A 15,998-nucleotide genomic window follows, 5' to 3' on the forward strand; every position below is an offset into this window, starting at 1 on the left:
CCCCTTACAAATAGCTAAAAATATCAATGGTGCTAATAATAAGAACTTATCTAAGAGGCAGAAATTGCTCAATGAACTCCTAGCAACCTCTGAAGGAACCCTGGTTGAGAAACCCTGGTCTACAGCAATGCATGTAGCTGACTAGAAATTGTAAATTGTACTGTAGTTGTATTTAATACATCTTTAACTATAACAGTAAAGAAATATGCTTAATAACATTTCACATTTGCTTGTTCCCCCTTAGTGCTGTGTTCACATGGACCAATCTTCTGGTGGTGGTAGTGGAGCTTTGCGGCTCTGAACAAGAGGCTCTGGATTTGGTTCCTCTGGTGACCAATGTGGTGCTGGAAGAACATTACCTGATCGTAGGTGTGGTAGTGGTGGTGGACCCAGGAGTCATTCCAATAAATTCCAGGGGAGAGAAACAACGGATGCACCTAAGAGACAGTTTCTTAGCTGATCAACTAGATCCAATCTATGTTGCATACAACATGTAAAGAGACTTAAACCACTGGAAGAAAAAATAATGCCAGGTTATTATTTTTGTCAAAATTTCACAATGCTTGACGATAGTTTGATAATGTGTATTATCTTTTTAGCATAATCTCTAGTGAATCATGGTCTGTCTGCATTATTTTATGAAAGGGAACACTGTGCTAAAGTAGTATTAAAAGCAGATCACTGGACTTTTTTTTAGCTAAACTGCAGAACTATCTGTATGAGCGGAGTGGGCCATGCATCCCCACATCTCCCTAAAGGGCATCCTACCGCGTACACAAGTTTAATGTGGATCTGCAGTGGAGATTTTATTTAATTCCAGAAGGGTTTAATTTTCTTAAATCCTTCATATTAGGAGCTGTAATGTTGTTTTGTCTTAAATTAACAATAGGTAGTAAATAGCTTCTTCATAATGGTGCCATGAGTGTACTCCTCCAGCGCAGCAGAGCTTGCATTATGTTTAGCCATGCAAGTGCTAAGCGGGGATGGGGGTGTTCAGTTTAGGAAAGGAAATTTACTAAAATTTAGATTTTTTTTTTTTTTCATTTAGATAGGTCTTAAATGTAAAATATTCTGCCTATATTTTAAATATGTAAATATTAATATAACATTATCAACATTCAAATCCACTTGTGGTAAATATGGAGTTGATGTTGATTGTTTTATGGCAGTTGGAGGGGGGCTTAGTTTTTTTGTGTTTTTTTTTTTTTTAAATATGTTTTCACTATATTAATGCAAAGGCATGCAAACTATGGCTCTCTATCTGTATGAGCAATGCGGTTCCCAGCAGGCCCTGGACTGGCAGTGCATGCTGGGACCTGTAGACCAAAGTCAGTTAGGAGGGTTATCATTTCCTACAGCTATGTGCACACAGCTTGTCTTCTCGCCTATCTTGTCTTTATTCAGTTTTTGGCAAAGTCTTCTAAAAACCAGGGTAGAGGCTTAAACGGTGTCGGCAATGACAATTGGGAAATTCTGTCACTTACCAGAAGGGCTGATATATCAGAGCACCTATGGGCTTGTGTGATGCTGCTAGGGTTGCTTAGTTTTTGTCAGCCACCCTATAGCAAAACATGGAAGCTAAATGCCTAACAACATACCTTAGCAGTGCTGGAGATTCGTTTCACTTATCAGAGATGTCTATTGCATGGAGTTTTATGTTTTTTCCATGTTTGCATGAATTTCCACTTCCCCACAAAGGAAAAACAGTTTTCTGGTAAAAAAAAGAAAGATGGTGGTAGGGACAGTATATTGTAAGCTGCTCAGGGACATAAAATTATGTGACTTCTTCTATGTGCTCCATTAAATTACACATTCTATGCACCATATATAATAGTAAAAGTCAAATCCATTCCAGTCTATAAGCACCCCACACTCATATTACATTACAGAACTGAGCCAGTGTTCGTGGCGTATATACACGTTAATGATATACAAATTAATTGTGAGCTTTAGATACCCTTACTGTTTTCCCGTTCCTGCTTTACACTATAGCATGAGCTAAGAGCAGGGCTTTTTTTCTCAAACAATAGGTGCTGGAACTCAAACAAAGACCCCCAAAACACCTCCACCCACACACACCCTCCAATCACATCATATAGTGGGTATGGTCAGTCAAATTTCACGAACAGTAGGAGGGACTTAAAGGGGCATTAAATACCAGGATTGCATTACATACAGAGTGCAGTGTTCATGGGGGTTACACACAGAGGGCAGAGCTGTCCCTTGTAAACACAAAAACCAGACTTCTGTGTTTATAAGTGATTGTGGTGAGCAGGCACCAAAGGGTCTGAGTTAGAGGTGGTGGAACGGAGTTCCACCAAGTTCCCCCTGAAATAAAGCCCTGGCTAAGAGAATATTCATTTTCATGTTCGCATAGCTACTAGATAGAAGAGGAGCTGAAAAAAAGAGCAGTCTTTCTCAGTCACTTTCCTCCAAGCACTCATTATTACAAAGGGAAAAATGTTAGCGTTATTTGCTACATAGCATTTTCCAAAAACAGGACACAGATGAGATTAGAGAGAATATGGCTGTTTGCACAAGTCCTAAAAATGTTAGACAATGCAAGTAGAATAATACCAAACCACACAGAAGTATTTTGATGCCTACTAATATATGTTGTTTAATATATGCTGAATGTTTTAAAAAGTTGGTTTTAGGGAACTTGCTAACTCCTCAACCGTATTGCCAGCAGGTGAAAAAAAAAAATATGCACTTTGTCTTTACTGCCTTCTGTCCCGTTGCGGTGAGAGAGCGAGAGTTCCTCTGCAATGGCTGAATGATGTCTACTTTTACTTTAATTCAGATTGTTTTACTTCATAACCAGCATTTAGCAGTTCTTATAACACCACACCTGCATATGCAAAGGCCGATTAGTAACGCTCATCTACACACACCGCTTTGAAGACAAGCCTCAGTGTTAATATATCATATTGATTTCTGAAGACCAGGAAATGTTTGTCACAGTAATTGTATATCATGCTGTGCTAGATGAGGACCATTTTAAATATGGTTTACCACTGTGGTTCTTACAGCTTGTAACTTCTATTGTCAGCAGTCATTCGTAGACCAAAATGTATTCATTACACTTGCCAGTATCCAAAGCTCTGTTATTAGACGCATGCAAGTGGTTCCAAGCCAGATACCTTAAAATCAAAGCAGATGTATCAAGCACTATGCTGCATGCATTAACGGCAATAGAACTTTCAAATGTCTTAAGATATTTCTCCTTGCACATTTTGGTAAGGCATTTATCATGTGCTCTGATAATACATACCATCTTAATCATGAAATATATATTCATATGTCAGAACCAAATGCTGCCACGCATGCTTAAGATGCTCTTGGATGATTTGGCATGGGGCTTTGCCCTGGTATGGATGTAGTTAGGAGATAACCACTAGAAAGGAGCTTGCTTTATATGGATTGGGGTGGGGCTAAATTATTACAATTTGTATTTTTGGCAGGTATTCATTACAGATTAATTATTATTACCTGTGAATTGTTATTGTCTGTATAAATATTTGCAAAATGATTTGACAAAATTGTTTTCTATAGCCTTGTAATTTGCTTAAATTCTGCATACACAAAAAGGTTATTTTATCACAGTACATTTTCAGTTATCAGTATAGAACAAATCCTGGTACCCCTGAAATTAGCCGGGTGCTGAATGATCAATAACTTCAGACTATAGAACTCATATAAAAATTACACCCACCTTTCCCCACCACCTCTGTCTGCCCATAGCTGCTTTGATTTCTCCAGACTGTCGAGCAAGTCAGTACTGCCCTGCCTGAAGGCTAAGGCCTCGTACACACGATCGGAAATTCCGACCGTGTGTATGCCCATCGGATATTCAGAGGAATTCCGTCGGAGTTGACATAGAGAACATGCTCTCTTTTCCTCCGATGGAATTCCTCGCCCGATGCGAGTTTGGTCGGGCTAAAGCCCGATCGTGTGTACAAGGGCATAAGTGATTCAGGTTGGAAAAGCAGTTGGACTAAAAAAAAGGAGGGAATAGTAGAGGGGACCAAATTCAACTCTTGGCTGCCTATAGCTTTTGAGGTTTGTGCTGATGATTACCTTTGTGATCAACACACTTCACATGCAATTACTTTTAAAATGCAGATCTGTGGATAACCTGCTTAAACTGTGCTATCAGTTGGCATGTTGTAGTTGGCAGTGATACCATTAAAAGAGGGTAACACTTAAAATATTAATTGGCTATATTTTATTATTTCATCAGCTTATCTCAAAACAATATCCCACTTTGTAGTTGGAGTTCTAGTTCTACATGCCTCCAAGGATGGACAAGTAGTCTTTTGAATCGTGCATTGTGTGTATCCAGAGTGTGGTTATGATGGATCTGGGATTATATCTGTAAAAATATTGTTTACATCTTTTTTACTCATGCACATTGTTATACTGCTTGCATAAATTAGGGGCTTCACTACTAGATTAGATGAATGAGATATTGAGTCTCATTTAAAAAATGCAATGCTCAAACCTGAAATACACTTGGGTGTGGATTTTATTTTATTAATTTAACAAGCACTGTTGAAAGCACTGAATCTTTATTTTATCTCACAAATTATCACTTAATCATCAGCTCAAGTAGCCCCCCCCCTTTTGCTTTATTCAATAGACACATGATTGATTTTTAAAGCTATGGGCAGCCTGTAGCCAGCAATAACCCATGTAATACAATTAATTTACTTTTACAATTACTATAGCTCTAAAATCAATAAAAACAACATAACTTGTCAGCTGATTCATGCAGTAATGCATTTAGTGAAAAATCCATTATCAGCTGTTAAAGAAAAAAAGGAAGTAATGCAAAGTAATGGAAATATTTCAAAATGTTGCGCTTTTGTGAATTGAACCTTTTGTGTATGAATGCAATTTATAAGGGTGACTGCTGCATTGTGGTGTCGCCGTTGTCTCTCTGATGGAATTCTGGGCTTTAAATACAGTGTTCTTTCTCAAAGACTGTTCTCTGCTTTCCTGTGTTTAACTTCTTAAATCTCCAGGAAACAAAAATTTATATATGATAGGGTTTATCTGCACAGTACAGTGGACATATAGGTTGAATGTATTTTACAGTCTTAAGAACTGCGGCCAGATTATGGGACATTCAAGCATTTACATATTGCTTAAAAATTGTAAATCCGTTTTAAAATCACCCCTTACTGACCTGTGTAGCTGCAGCCATTGTGAAGTAATTTATTCTCAAATTTTTTAGCTGCCGATTTCATATTCCGTTAGTAGCTCAGTCTCCTCTGCCAGCATGAACTTGGCAGCCTGCAAGTCTTCTAATCACTGAGATTCCATCCACATCTAAGCATTCCATTAACATGTGAAAAACTTGTGCTTGTGGTACCAATCTTTGTTAATGGTACTCCAGCTGCGGCCAGCAGACGTGAAGCTCAATGCCCAAAAAGGTGCAGGAGCTTCTTTGGCACATGTAGGGCAACCCATTCAAATCAATTGGCTGCCCTATGCATGAAAATGCACAACATTTTTTTAAAAACACCTAGTAAGTGTTCCTAGAAGAGGTGGGAGCGAAAAGTGGTGAAACTTGACCTTTGAAGGACTTCATTGTCTCCTTGTATTGTTCAAAGTGATATTAAAGTCTAGGGGTTTTTTTATGTTTAAAAATAACAAACATGTCATACTTGCCTGCTGTGTACAGTGCTTTTGCACATAGCAGCCCCAATCCTCCTATTCTCAGGTCCTGGCCTCTCCCTCCTGCCGAGTGCCCCCACAGCAAGCAGTTTTCTATGGGGGAACCCAGTCTGACCCACTGCACTTTGTGTCCATTTAGACACGGAGTCGCAGTTCGGCCCTATCCCCATCCTCTCCTCAGTGGTTTACTGACTTTACTTGACCGCTGCTGTGTCTTAGCCAATCCAGAGGGACGTTCTCGGAGAGCCGAGGCTCTTGTGCAACATCGCTGAATCGAGATGAGGCTGAGGGGGGCTACTGCACACAGGTTTTTTTTTTTATCTTAACGCATAGAATGCATTAAGATAAACAAACCTTCTGCCTTTAGAACCACTTTAAAGTTGTATTAAACCCTCCTGTATTTTTTAGCTGAGCACAATATAATTAACATTCCCCAGTAAACTTTTAGTTAAAATTCTTACCCCAGCAAATACAGTTTGCAACTTTCCATGCTGCTTCCTTGAATTCCTGGTCTTCACAGGAAAGTGCCAACAGTGGACAGTGCAGTGTCCAATCGGTCAATTAGCTTGGAAGATTGAAAAGGGTGGTGCAGGGAAGTACCTTGTCATCCTAGGCTACAGGGTTATGTGTTTCTATTAATGCATGTAGTGTAGGAAGGCAACTCTAGTAGAAAGACAACTCTCTAGAAACAGGAAACTTGGGGAAGTGGCCATGGCACCAGATTAGACTGAAACATAGGCAAGGATTAAAAGATAAAGAAGCTGCATACTCAGTAAGTGGTTAAATCAGCTGCTGAAAGCACCAAGGGTTTAAAGTGGTTGTAAACCCAATCTAAAAAAGAAAAAAAAAAACCTGCAAGACAAAGGCATAGTGAGCTAGTATGCATAGCATACTAGCTCATTTTAAATTACTTGCCTTAGATCGAAGCCCCCGCAGCAGTCCCCGCCCCCCCCTCCTCGCCCCCCCCCCATGCAGGGGACAGGGGATATCTCCTAAACCATGTAGGTTTAGGAGATATCCTGGGTAGTTACATGCAAGCCTTAATATAGGCTTACCTGTAGCATAAAGTGGTTGTAAAGGGTTTACAACCACTTTAATTTTACTTTAAGGATAAATTGCTCCACAGTGGCTGTAACTTCAGAGATCAGTGAGGGCTTTTTGCTTTTTTTTTTTTTTTTTAAACGTATTTCTTATTTAGAATACATTCATATTTGAATGTCCAAAGCCTGGCTATGGTTTATTTTGTAGTGGAATGGTTTGCACAAGCTCAAAGGCAAAGATTTTTTAAATAATAAAATATTTTTGAGGGTAAATTATCATTATTCATCTGGTAAAGTCACCTCCAGTTTCATACAGTGGAGCTATTTTATAAATGGAGTTATTGCCTAGAGCAACAGTGACATTTACTGTTTCAAGTAATCGGTTGCTATAAGCTATAGATTGGCATTTATTCTAGTTTCCATGATTCTGCCCTGTGAGGTCATTTTGTAATCTCAGCTAGTATTTGGTATGTTTCAGTAGAAACCAAGTGTCCTAGTTTATTAAATGCATAATATAGCATTTGTTTCTAAAAAGTGGATTAATTTCACCTAAATAGAAATAAATCATGGCTACCTTGTGTGTATTTACGGCCACAGGTGCACTTTAGTACACAGGGTGTAGCATCAGATAGTTTTCTACTTGATTAATGTGAACACTTGAATGGGGTGTTTATACACCAGCATTTAGAAAGGGTCCCCTTTTATCTCCCATTATATTTAGTGCTGATATCGCAAAATTCCATTTCATATTTATTAGTCTGTTTTATGTCTTATCAGTTGTAGCAGATAAATAAAGAATCACTATGGTTGGTAACTGTTTTTTTCACTTGTATATCACAGCAATAAATACGGTAATTGAACATCTGCGTACAATTTGCTGTTTAAAATGCTAATTTAAATTCTAATTTGTGTAATTGTAACGGGATTTGTGATTCTCACTATAGAAAAGGGCATTTATTAACAATAGATCCAAAATGATGCACATGAAATGCGGCAGATACCACTGAGCAGTGAAAATTAATGTACTTATGGGTGCCTTGTTTCCATAATACAAGTGGAGTAAGTACTTCTGCAGTGAATGTGACCACAGTCCCTGGATTTACTACAAATACTCATAAAGCTTTAATGCCGTCTTAAAGAATAGTTGTGTGTTAATTTCTTTATTTATTTTTTTGCAAGTGTTCAGGACTTTAAAATTAACCTCTACTTTTGTCGAGGGATGAAAAAAAAACCATGTCAGCTTTTGACACTGCTATGAAATCTAAAAACAATTTTGGAGATAGCTGCATCTGTTCTGTAGTTATTAAGACCTTGTCGGTATATCTTTTCTTTATCTTCCTAAATCATTGCTTAGTGGGAGAGTCAGACATGCTTGGTCTGTTATTTAATATGTAACATTTCACCATGGTTATTCCTCTAGATCAGCCTTTCTCAACCAGAGTTCTATGGAACCCTAGGGTTTCTTCAGTGGTGGCTTACCGACCTCTGATCTGACGGTGCCTGCAAAGTTTCAGGTCCAACATCACTTGGCAGAGCTAGTGGCATGACTGCAAGGATGGCATTCTGATCGCAGTAAGGAGGGCATCCTTTCTACTAGCCAACACCAATTAAATTGGCTTTTTTGGAATGACCTCCAATAGACTCATTTTAGTAGGGGTTCGCTGAGGCTGGGTTCACACATATCTGGTGCAAATTGTATGTCTGTTTTCGCTGTGAATAAAAAAGCATTTGTTCAGCGGTTCAGGTGCGCTTTTGATGCAAATTTCCAAGGCTCAGGACTGGACTGCAATTTCAGTGCTGGCCAATACATAGTCAATAAAAGGCGTCATCTCTTATAGTAGGAGAGCAATCCGCGATGAAATCGTGAACACATCTGTGCGATTCAAAAGTGTTTCCGTAGAACTCAATGAGCCTGGAATTCACGCCTGAATCGCACCGCGGTGCTCAGAAAAAGCACAGAACTCTTTTTTGAACTCACATTTCGGATGCACCACATATATGTGAACAGCTTAAATGGAAATCTATGCTATTTCGTGAACCGAGTCTGAGACCTGAAAATTATTTCAAGGGTTCCTTGGCGGTAAAAGGTTAAAGTCTGCTCAAAAACACAGCACCCTGTACTAGAATCTTGCCTAATTTTATCCTGATGTTTCGGGGAAGGCGTGCAATTTGACCCCAAGCTTTGTAGATTTTTATGAAAAAGGGGACTTTTCAGGCACAGCGATTTGTGGAAATCCTGTCTACCAATATAGTACTGTTGCATTGGTTTCAGGAAGAGAAGGTCATGGCTGGGTGCAAATTTAAATGGGAGGCAACTTTTTTTTCTTTTTTCTCTATGCTTGCTTTTAACTAATATGCCAACTCTTGATATTTGCTAATTCATCCAGTGGTTGTTTCCAAATTTAGCAATCGTTTTGCAGTTAAAAATAATTATTTAGTTGCAAATTTCACAATATACCGTAAATGAAATAGAATTCCTGCTTGGGTCAGAAGGACAAAACGATGATGCATTCCTCCTTCCTTCTGTCCCAGAATTCAGTGACGACGAACCATGCATATTAATGTCACATGAAATAAACACATCAATTCAATTTTATTGTTCGAATCACTACAAATAATGCCTGGATTTTATTTGTCTTCTTTTTGTATATTTGTCTACATAGTGCTAATAACTGCATTTATAAAGTACCTTCTGAGGCTTCACATCAGCTGGCAATGCATGCTGGGACTCTCAGCAAGTTACATGCCCAGGAACTTTTGTAAAGCTTATAAAACAAGCAATTTTAGTGCATTCTAAAAATAAGCAGAAACCAGAACAAGTATGTAACCGGACTCTGAGTTCTACTAAGTAGTGAAATGACCTGCTTTTACATCCCAACCTCAGAGAAAAGCATTTTATTAATTCACATAACGATAGAACACTGAACTCCAAGTTGCGGTTGATTTTGTCTTAACGTGAATGATTTTTTTGTTTTTTATGTAATTTTGTACAAAGTGTTTTTTCTTTATTTATTTGTTGTTAAGTAACCTAGAGGTAAAACAAAAATGTCTCCCCTAACTATGAAACAAAGAATACTGAAAAAAAAAAAAAAAGTTTTGATACTTATACATTTTTGTTTTTGTTTTGCATTTTATTTATCATTGCCATATAAATTGCGTACTTCATCAAATTTTACAACCGCGCACAAAATAATGGTAACAATGTGATTTGCTTGTATAAAGGGCATACATAAAGCGCATTTCTACACAACTATTAGGGGTGTTTTTATAAAAAAAAAATCAGAGCCGTTTTCCCTGTGAAACTGCATGTACCTTTGTTCTTGGGAATAAGTTAAATGTTATTAGGCAATTTTCTATCCAGGACAAATTCATACACATTAGTGGATATGGAAAATACTGCCTTATGCCACTAGATAGGCTGATGGTTAATAAGTATTTCCTATGATCATCAGCTCCATCTAGTGGGCATAATGTAGTATTTTCCAGATTCCCTCTGTTCTGTATGAATGAATAACATTTTACCTGTAGAGAAAAATGTGTAATATTCAGCTATGACCCCATACACACAACAAATGTACTTGCAGTTTATTAGGATGATTAGCAATAAGATTTTTTTTTTAATAAATACACCCCCTAATGTGCAAATGATCCTATCTGTTCGTGTATTTGGCACACTTTCAGGCAGCCAAATCCCAAGTCAGAGAGTGGAATTGAAGTTTGGATTTGGTTGATCAGGAGCATTCACTAGATCAAAGGGCACCTGTCACTGTGAAATTCATGTTGATGCACATATGGTCCCCACCTAAATGATCAGTAAAACAAAGTGTGGTTGCTATGGGTTACAGTAAGCCTGTGCAGTATTGCAGCAGGATGGTAACTACAGTATAATATTCCTATTCTTCTTCTGTTGTACATTACAGGTTTTTAATCACTGATTTTTATTTTTCCTGTGTAACTTTTGCCTTTTAAAAAAAAATAAAGTTTAATATCTCTGATTCCTGTTCTGAATTTGACATTTGGGGCTAAGTTATTGATCACTTAAATGACATTGTATTAGAAAATTCCATGCAATGTTTTAACACTTGTTTACTTACGCAAACTTGAACCTTTTTTGTAAATTGTTTATCTGTGTGCAGCACAGGCTTTGCCACTTGAAACATTTCCATTTGTGTCTGCTTAGGTGCAGTTGTTGTGTTTTTCTTGTCTTTATACAGGTCATGTGTATATATTCCTAGTTTGTGCTTTCTGATAAATTTCACCTTCTTGATGATAGCATTTGAGTGATATTATATACTAAAACTGTACAGCTCTGCTATTTTAAAGTCACATCTGTAACCTTATTTTTGGGGAGAGAAGGCTTTCGTGTGAATGCTGAAGAATGTTGTCATCGGGAGGTTTGAACCAGTGACCCTTCATGTTGTCAAAGGGAAATAATATGGATGATAACAGTTTTGTTAACTAGAAAAATGCAAAATATATTTTATGAATTAGCATAGTAGTATGTTGTTTCTTTGACAGTGGTTTGTGTTTCAGTCTCTTTTATTGGACTGCTTCATCTCATTGGTGGGTTCTGGCATCTTGGGTACTCTAGCATAGCTCCTCCTGCCATAGTTTCTGGCTCTACCCTGTTTCTCCGAAAATAAGCCCTACCCCGAAAATAAGACTTAGCGTGAGTTTCTGGGATGGTTGCAATATTAGCCCTACCCCAAAAATAAGCCCTAGTTAAAGTCCTTGTAAAAACATGTAATCCGTTCTGTAAAAAGATTATATAATGTGCAATGTGTCTCCCTTTTGTAACTGTATTGTGGAAAATACCTTATTTACAGCACTGCTGGGCGCTCACGTGACCCACCAGAGCTCTTCTCCTCCCGGCTGATGTCAGCTGTTTTTTTTTCAATAAAACTTTATTAAGCCCCTACCCACTGCAGTAATCAGAGTGGGGCTGACGTCTTTGGGGATCTTGGGCCCCCTCCCTCTGCAGTATTTGGAGTAGGGAAGAAGAGCTCCAGCGGGTCATGTGAGCAGCAAGCGGCACTGTAAATAAGGTATTTTCCACAATAATGTTACACAAGGAGACGCACTGCACATTATATCATCTTTTTACCGAACGGATTACATCATTTTATAAGGTCTTTAAACAAAGGTTTATTTTTGGGATTACAGAATTTCACAATGCTGACTCCAGAGCTGACAGGGGGGTTTTTGTACATACCATAAATAAATAAGACATCCCCTGAAAATAAGCCCTAGTGTGTTTTTTGTAGCCAGAATTAATATAAGACACAGTCTTTTTTTCTGGGAAACACGGTAGTACCACCAATTTTGGGGCTTGAGTGTTCCAATTCCTGCTTCATTCTCTTTAATACAACATTGATTAAAACTCCCAGCAGGGAGAATAGACCCCTCATATTTGCTTTAGCAAGCTATACAGATCCACAAAGCCAGGTGCAGGGGTCCGACCACCAAATGCCTGATAAATAGAAGGAACCATTGGGTATCCCATGTAAACTAGTATTAAATGACATCTGGAAATGCACCTGCATTTTTGTCTGATGTCTTCCATTGTGAGTAACATTATTATTATACAGGATTTATATGGTACCAACAGTTTGAGCAGCGCTATACAACATGAGGGCAGACAGTACAGTTACAACACAATAAAATTCAATACAGGAGGAATCGGAGAGCCCTGATCCTCAGAGCTTACAATCTAGGAGACATACCTGGGATTGTTTGTAAATTGGCAGGCGTGAGAAAATGGGGGTGGGTTGGGTCTCAAAGCACTTCACTCATTGTTTCAAAACATACACTTACCACTTTATTAGGTACACCTTTCTAGTTTTGGGTTGTACTCCTTTTGCCTTCAGAACTGTCTTAATTCTTCATGGCATAAATTCAACAAAGTGTTGGAAACATTCATGTAGGTGCTACAGATTTGTCGGCTGCACATCCATGATGCGAATCTCCCATCCACCACAACACAAAGGTGCTCTATTGGATTGAGATCTGGTGACTGTGGAGGCCATTGGAGAACAGTGAAGTCATTGTCATGTTCAAGAAACCAGTGGTGAGATGATTTGAGCTTTGTGACATGGTGCATTATCCTGCTGGAAGTAGCCATCAGATGGGTACACTGCAGTCATAAAGGGATGGATATGGTCAGCAACAATACTCAGGTAGGCTGTGGCATTTTAACGATGCTCAGTTGCTACTAAGGGGCTCAAAGTGTGCCAAGAAATTATCTCCCCACACCATTACACCACCAACAGCCTGAACTGTTAATACAAGGCAAGATGGATCCATGCTTTCATGATGTGTATGCCAAATTCTGACCTTACCATCTGAATGTCAAAACTAAAATCGACTCATCAGACCAGGCAACGTTTTTCCAAATCTTCTATTGTCCCATTTTGCTGAGCCTGTGTGAATTGTAGCCTCAGTTTCTTGTCTTTGGCTGACAGGGGTGGAAGCTGGTGAGTGTATATACTGTTTCCACCAAGCACCAAAATTGGGCAAATGATTTTGGCACTCTGCAGCCAAAATGAAGAGTTTAATAGCAGTGCAAAATATGAGGCTACCTGCGACGAAGGAATAAATGCATCAATGTGAGGTAAAAATGTCCCAGCATCAGTTGTGTTACCGCAAGAAAAAAAAAAAAAAATATCAGCTGCATCAGTGGGAGGAACTGATGCAAAAAAAAAAAATGTAGGGTACATAAAACAAATACATGATCTGTGCATGGAGAAGAGTCTGATCAGTCACACAATTATTTTAGTACATATAAACTGCTTTTCTCATCAGCAGTATGTAGCAGTTTTGTGACTTCTATCAGTGCTTGGTTGAGCACTGGTTATAGCTTGTAGGAGGAGTTTTCATTCTCCTCTGACTGTCCTATTAGACTGCATGACCCCTGAACCACTATTTACACAGTGCTGATGGGCCCTGTGCTGAGCATGTACCCTCCCTCTAGCAATACACACCAAACTGAGCATGTGCAGAGTGCCCGCAAGCCTCTGTACTATCAAAAGATGGGTTGAGGACTGTGGAAGAAAGGGAGGAACAGGGAAGACTGGATCAAACAGCCTTTTTACACAATGCCGAGGATTAACCCCTTAGGTTCCACAGTGAGTATAGCAAGCATGCTCTACTGCATATCTATTTTACTGTTGTGAGCTTAGTAATACTTTAACAGGGCATCCATGCGGTGAAGATTTCTCCAGGATCCAGCTACCTGTAGTATGGGACATACTTTATTTACAGGCAAGTTGGTTCACTAAAACGACAGAAAATATTTGTGTTTTTTTTGGCTAAACTTCAGCTGTGTCTTTCTAACAATTATTTGCCTGCATCAAGCCTAATTATTGAGGATGTGCAGTATGTAAAGAAAACAAGTAAAAGGGAGTAAGAGAAGGAATGGCCTAATATGCAAAACAGTACAGTGGTAGAATCCATATGTCATATTTGTATCTGTCAATAAATGGGGAGGGGGTTGGGGAAAAGCAAATCCTCACAGTAACCTTCTATAGAGTCACCAGGGTTAAAGGTAAAATATATACTATATTGAAAACAATGTAGCAAAAAGTAACATTAAGATAAAAACACCACACTACCACCAGTGCAAAAAATAAATAAAAAAACGTTGTCGTCAATGTGGATACATAGAGCACACCTCAATCATGCATGTCTTTCATTCATGCCATCGGGGGGGGGGGGGGGGGGGATTGAACTTCAATGGAGCTGAATGGTGTAAAACACAGATTGTACACTGAAGATTGCAAATGGGTAATCACTGCTAAGAAGCCGTGTATAGGTTGCTGTTCATGGATCTGTCATTGAATGGTCACCCAAAGGACTGGAAGTGCCCGCAAGTTAAGGTGGGTATCACAGAAAGTTGAAGCCTGGATGGCTCACTGCTGCAGGATCAGCAATCTAACTGCAATGAAAAGGCTGGAACTGGACTAAGATAGACAATACAAACAATGAAATCCTTCCTAGAGAGACTCGACTGTCTCTTGGACCGGGGAATGTACAGGCAGATCAGGTGTCAGTAAGTCCACTCAACGAAGACAGGAGGAGGTATACGAACTATCATTGCCAAACTTTGGAAGGTACTCCCTGACGATACCTTTGCTTTCACTGTGTCTGTCAGTCCTGTATTAATGCAGCTAGTCCAGCCAAATAAACAGTTTGATGTTTCCCGCTAGTATAGCTCCTTATACAATGGCTATAATATCAGCATGGGTGTCCTGTCCTGTATAAGCAGCTCTCGGTGATGATCTCATGCTGACACATTTCGCCATTCCTATCATGTCTTACTTGCGTATGACCACCAGATGTCCTCAGCACACACTCCTCAAATGAACACTCATCACATCTATAGCACATACACATTTGTATTTCTTGAATCACAAGATCTGTTGACTATCCTCTTTGTAATTGTATATATGTCTCTCAATAAAGAAAAAACATTTGATAATCAAAAATAAAAATAGTAGTAAAGCACACACAAATATACCGAAAAATAATACACACATATATAATAAAGCGCAAACGGCAGATACTAGGAGACAATGATCAAACGGATAGAAAGAACTTGTGTTCACCACCAGGTGTCATAGGGGCCTGAGAATATATCTCTAATTCCTTATTGGTTACATTTCTAAAAATGCAGACAGATTGCTTTCTGTATTGAACCAATTTGGCATAAGCGTACCCAAATGGGAAATCCACATTTTCTCTTTTTGTCTGAGTATAATATCAAAGTCCCCTCTTCTAAGGGGGAGATTCAGAGAATGGATTCCTTTAACTTTCAACCCCTTTGGGTTACCATCATGTAACTGTAGAAAATGCAAAGCTAGTGGACGTTCTTTGTCCTTATTGAGACTGACAATTTGTTTGCCTATTCGGATTTTTAACTGTCGCTTAGTCTTGCCAATATAGGCCTTTCCACATGGACAAGTGAACATGGACAGTAAACCACTCGTGTAGTAGAGCAATTTATAAAATCACAGATCTTAAATTGTTTTTCCCCATCCAAACTGGCGAAGACATTTGTCCTATCCAGGGCCGGACTTACCATTGGGCTTGACTGGGTATTTGCACCCACTTCCATCCACACAGTCTCGGGTAAACTGTGGGCATGAGGTCACCTCCCGTCCCCCCCGTTGTGTTCTGGGAACACTCGGCTCCCAGCACACAGCGGGAGCCAAACGGCAGGTGTAGCGCGACTCGCGCATGCGCCGTAGGGAACCGGGCAGTGAAGCCGGAGCGCTTCTC

General features: G+C 39.1%; 1 protein-coding gene across 1 annotated transcript in view; it reads left to right on the forward strand.

The window, feature by feature from the left end:
* Positions 1-1,728, forward strand: part of DIP2B (disco interacting protein 2 homolog B) — a 323,774-nt gene extending 322,046 nt beyond the window's left edge. Inside the window, exon 38 of the mRNA XM_040340806.1 lies at positions 245-1,728. Within this exon, the coding sequence (XP_040196740.1) occupies positions 245-497 (253 nt within the window). The 3' untranslated portion in view covers positions 498-1,728. The remainder of the gene's footprint in view (positions 1-244) is intronic.
* The last annotated feature ends 14,270 nt before the right edge of the window (positions 1,729-15,998 follow it).

The sequence above is a fragment of the Rana temporaria genome, chromosome 2 (genome assembly GCF_905171775.1).
Source record: "Rana temporaria chromosome 2, aRanTem1.1, whole genome shotgun sequence".
Classification (NCBI taxonomy): Eukaryota; Metazoa; Chordata; class Amphibia; order Anura; family Ranidae; genus Rana; species Rana temporaria.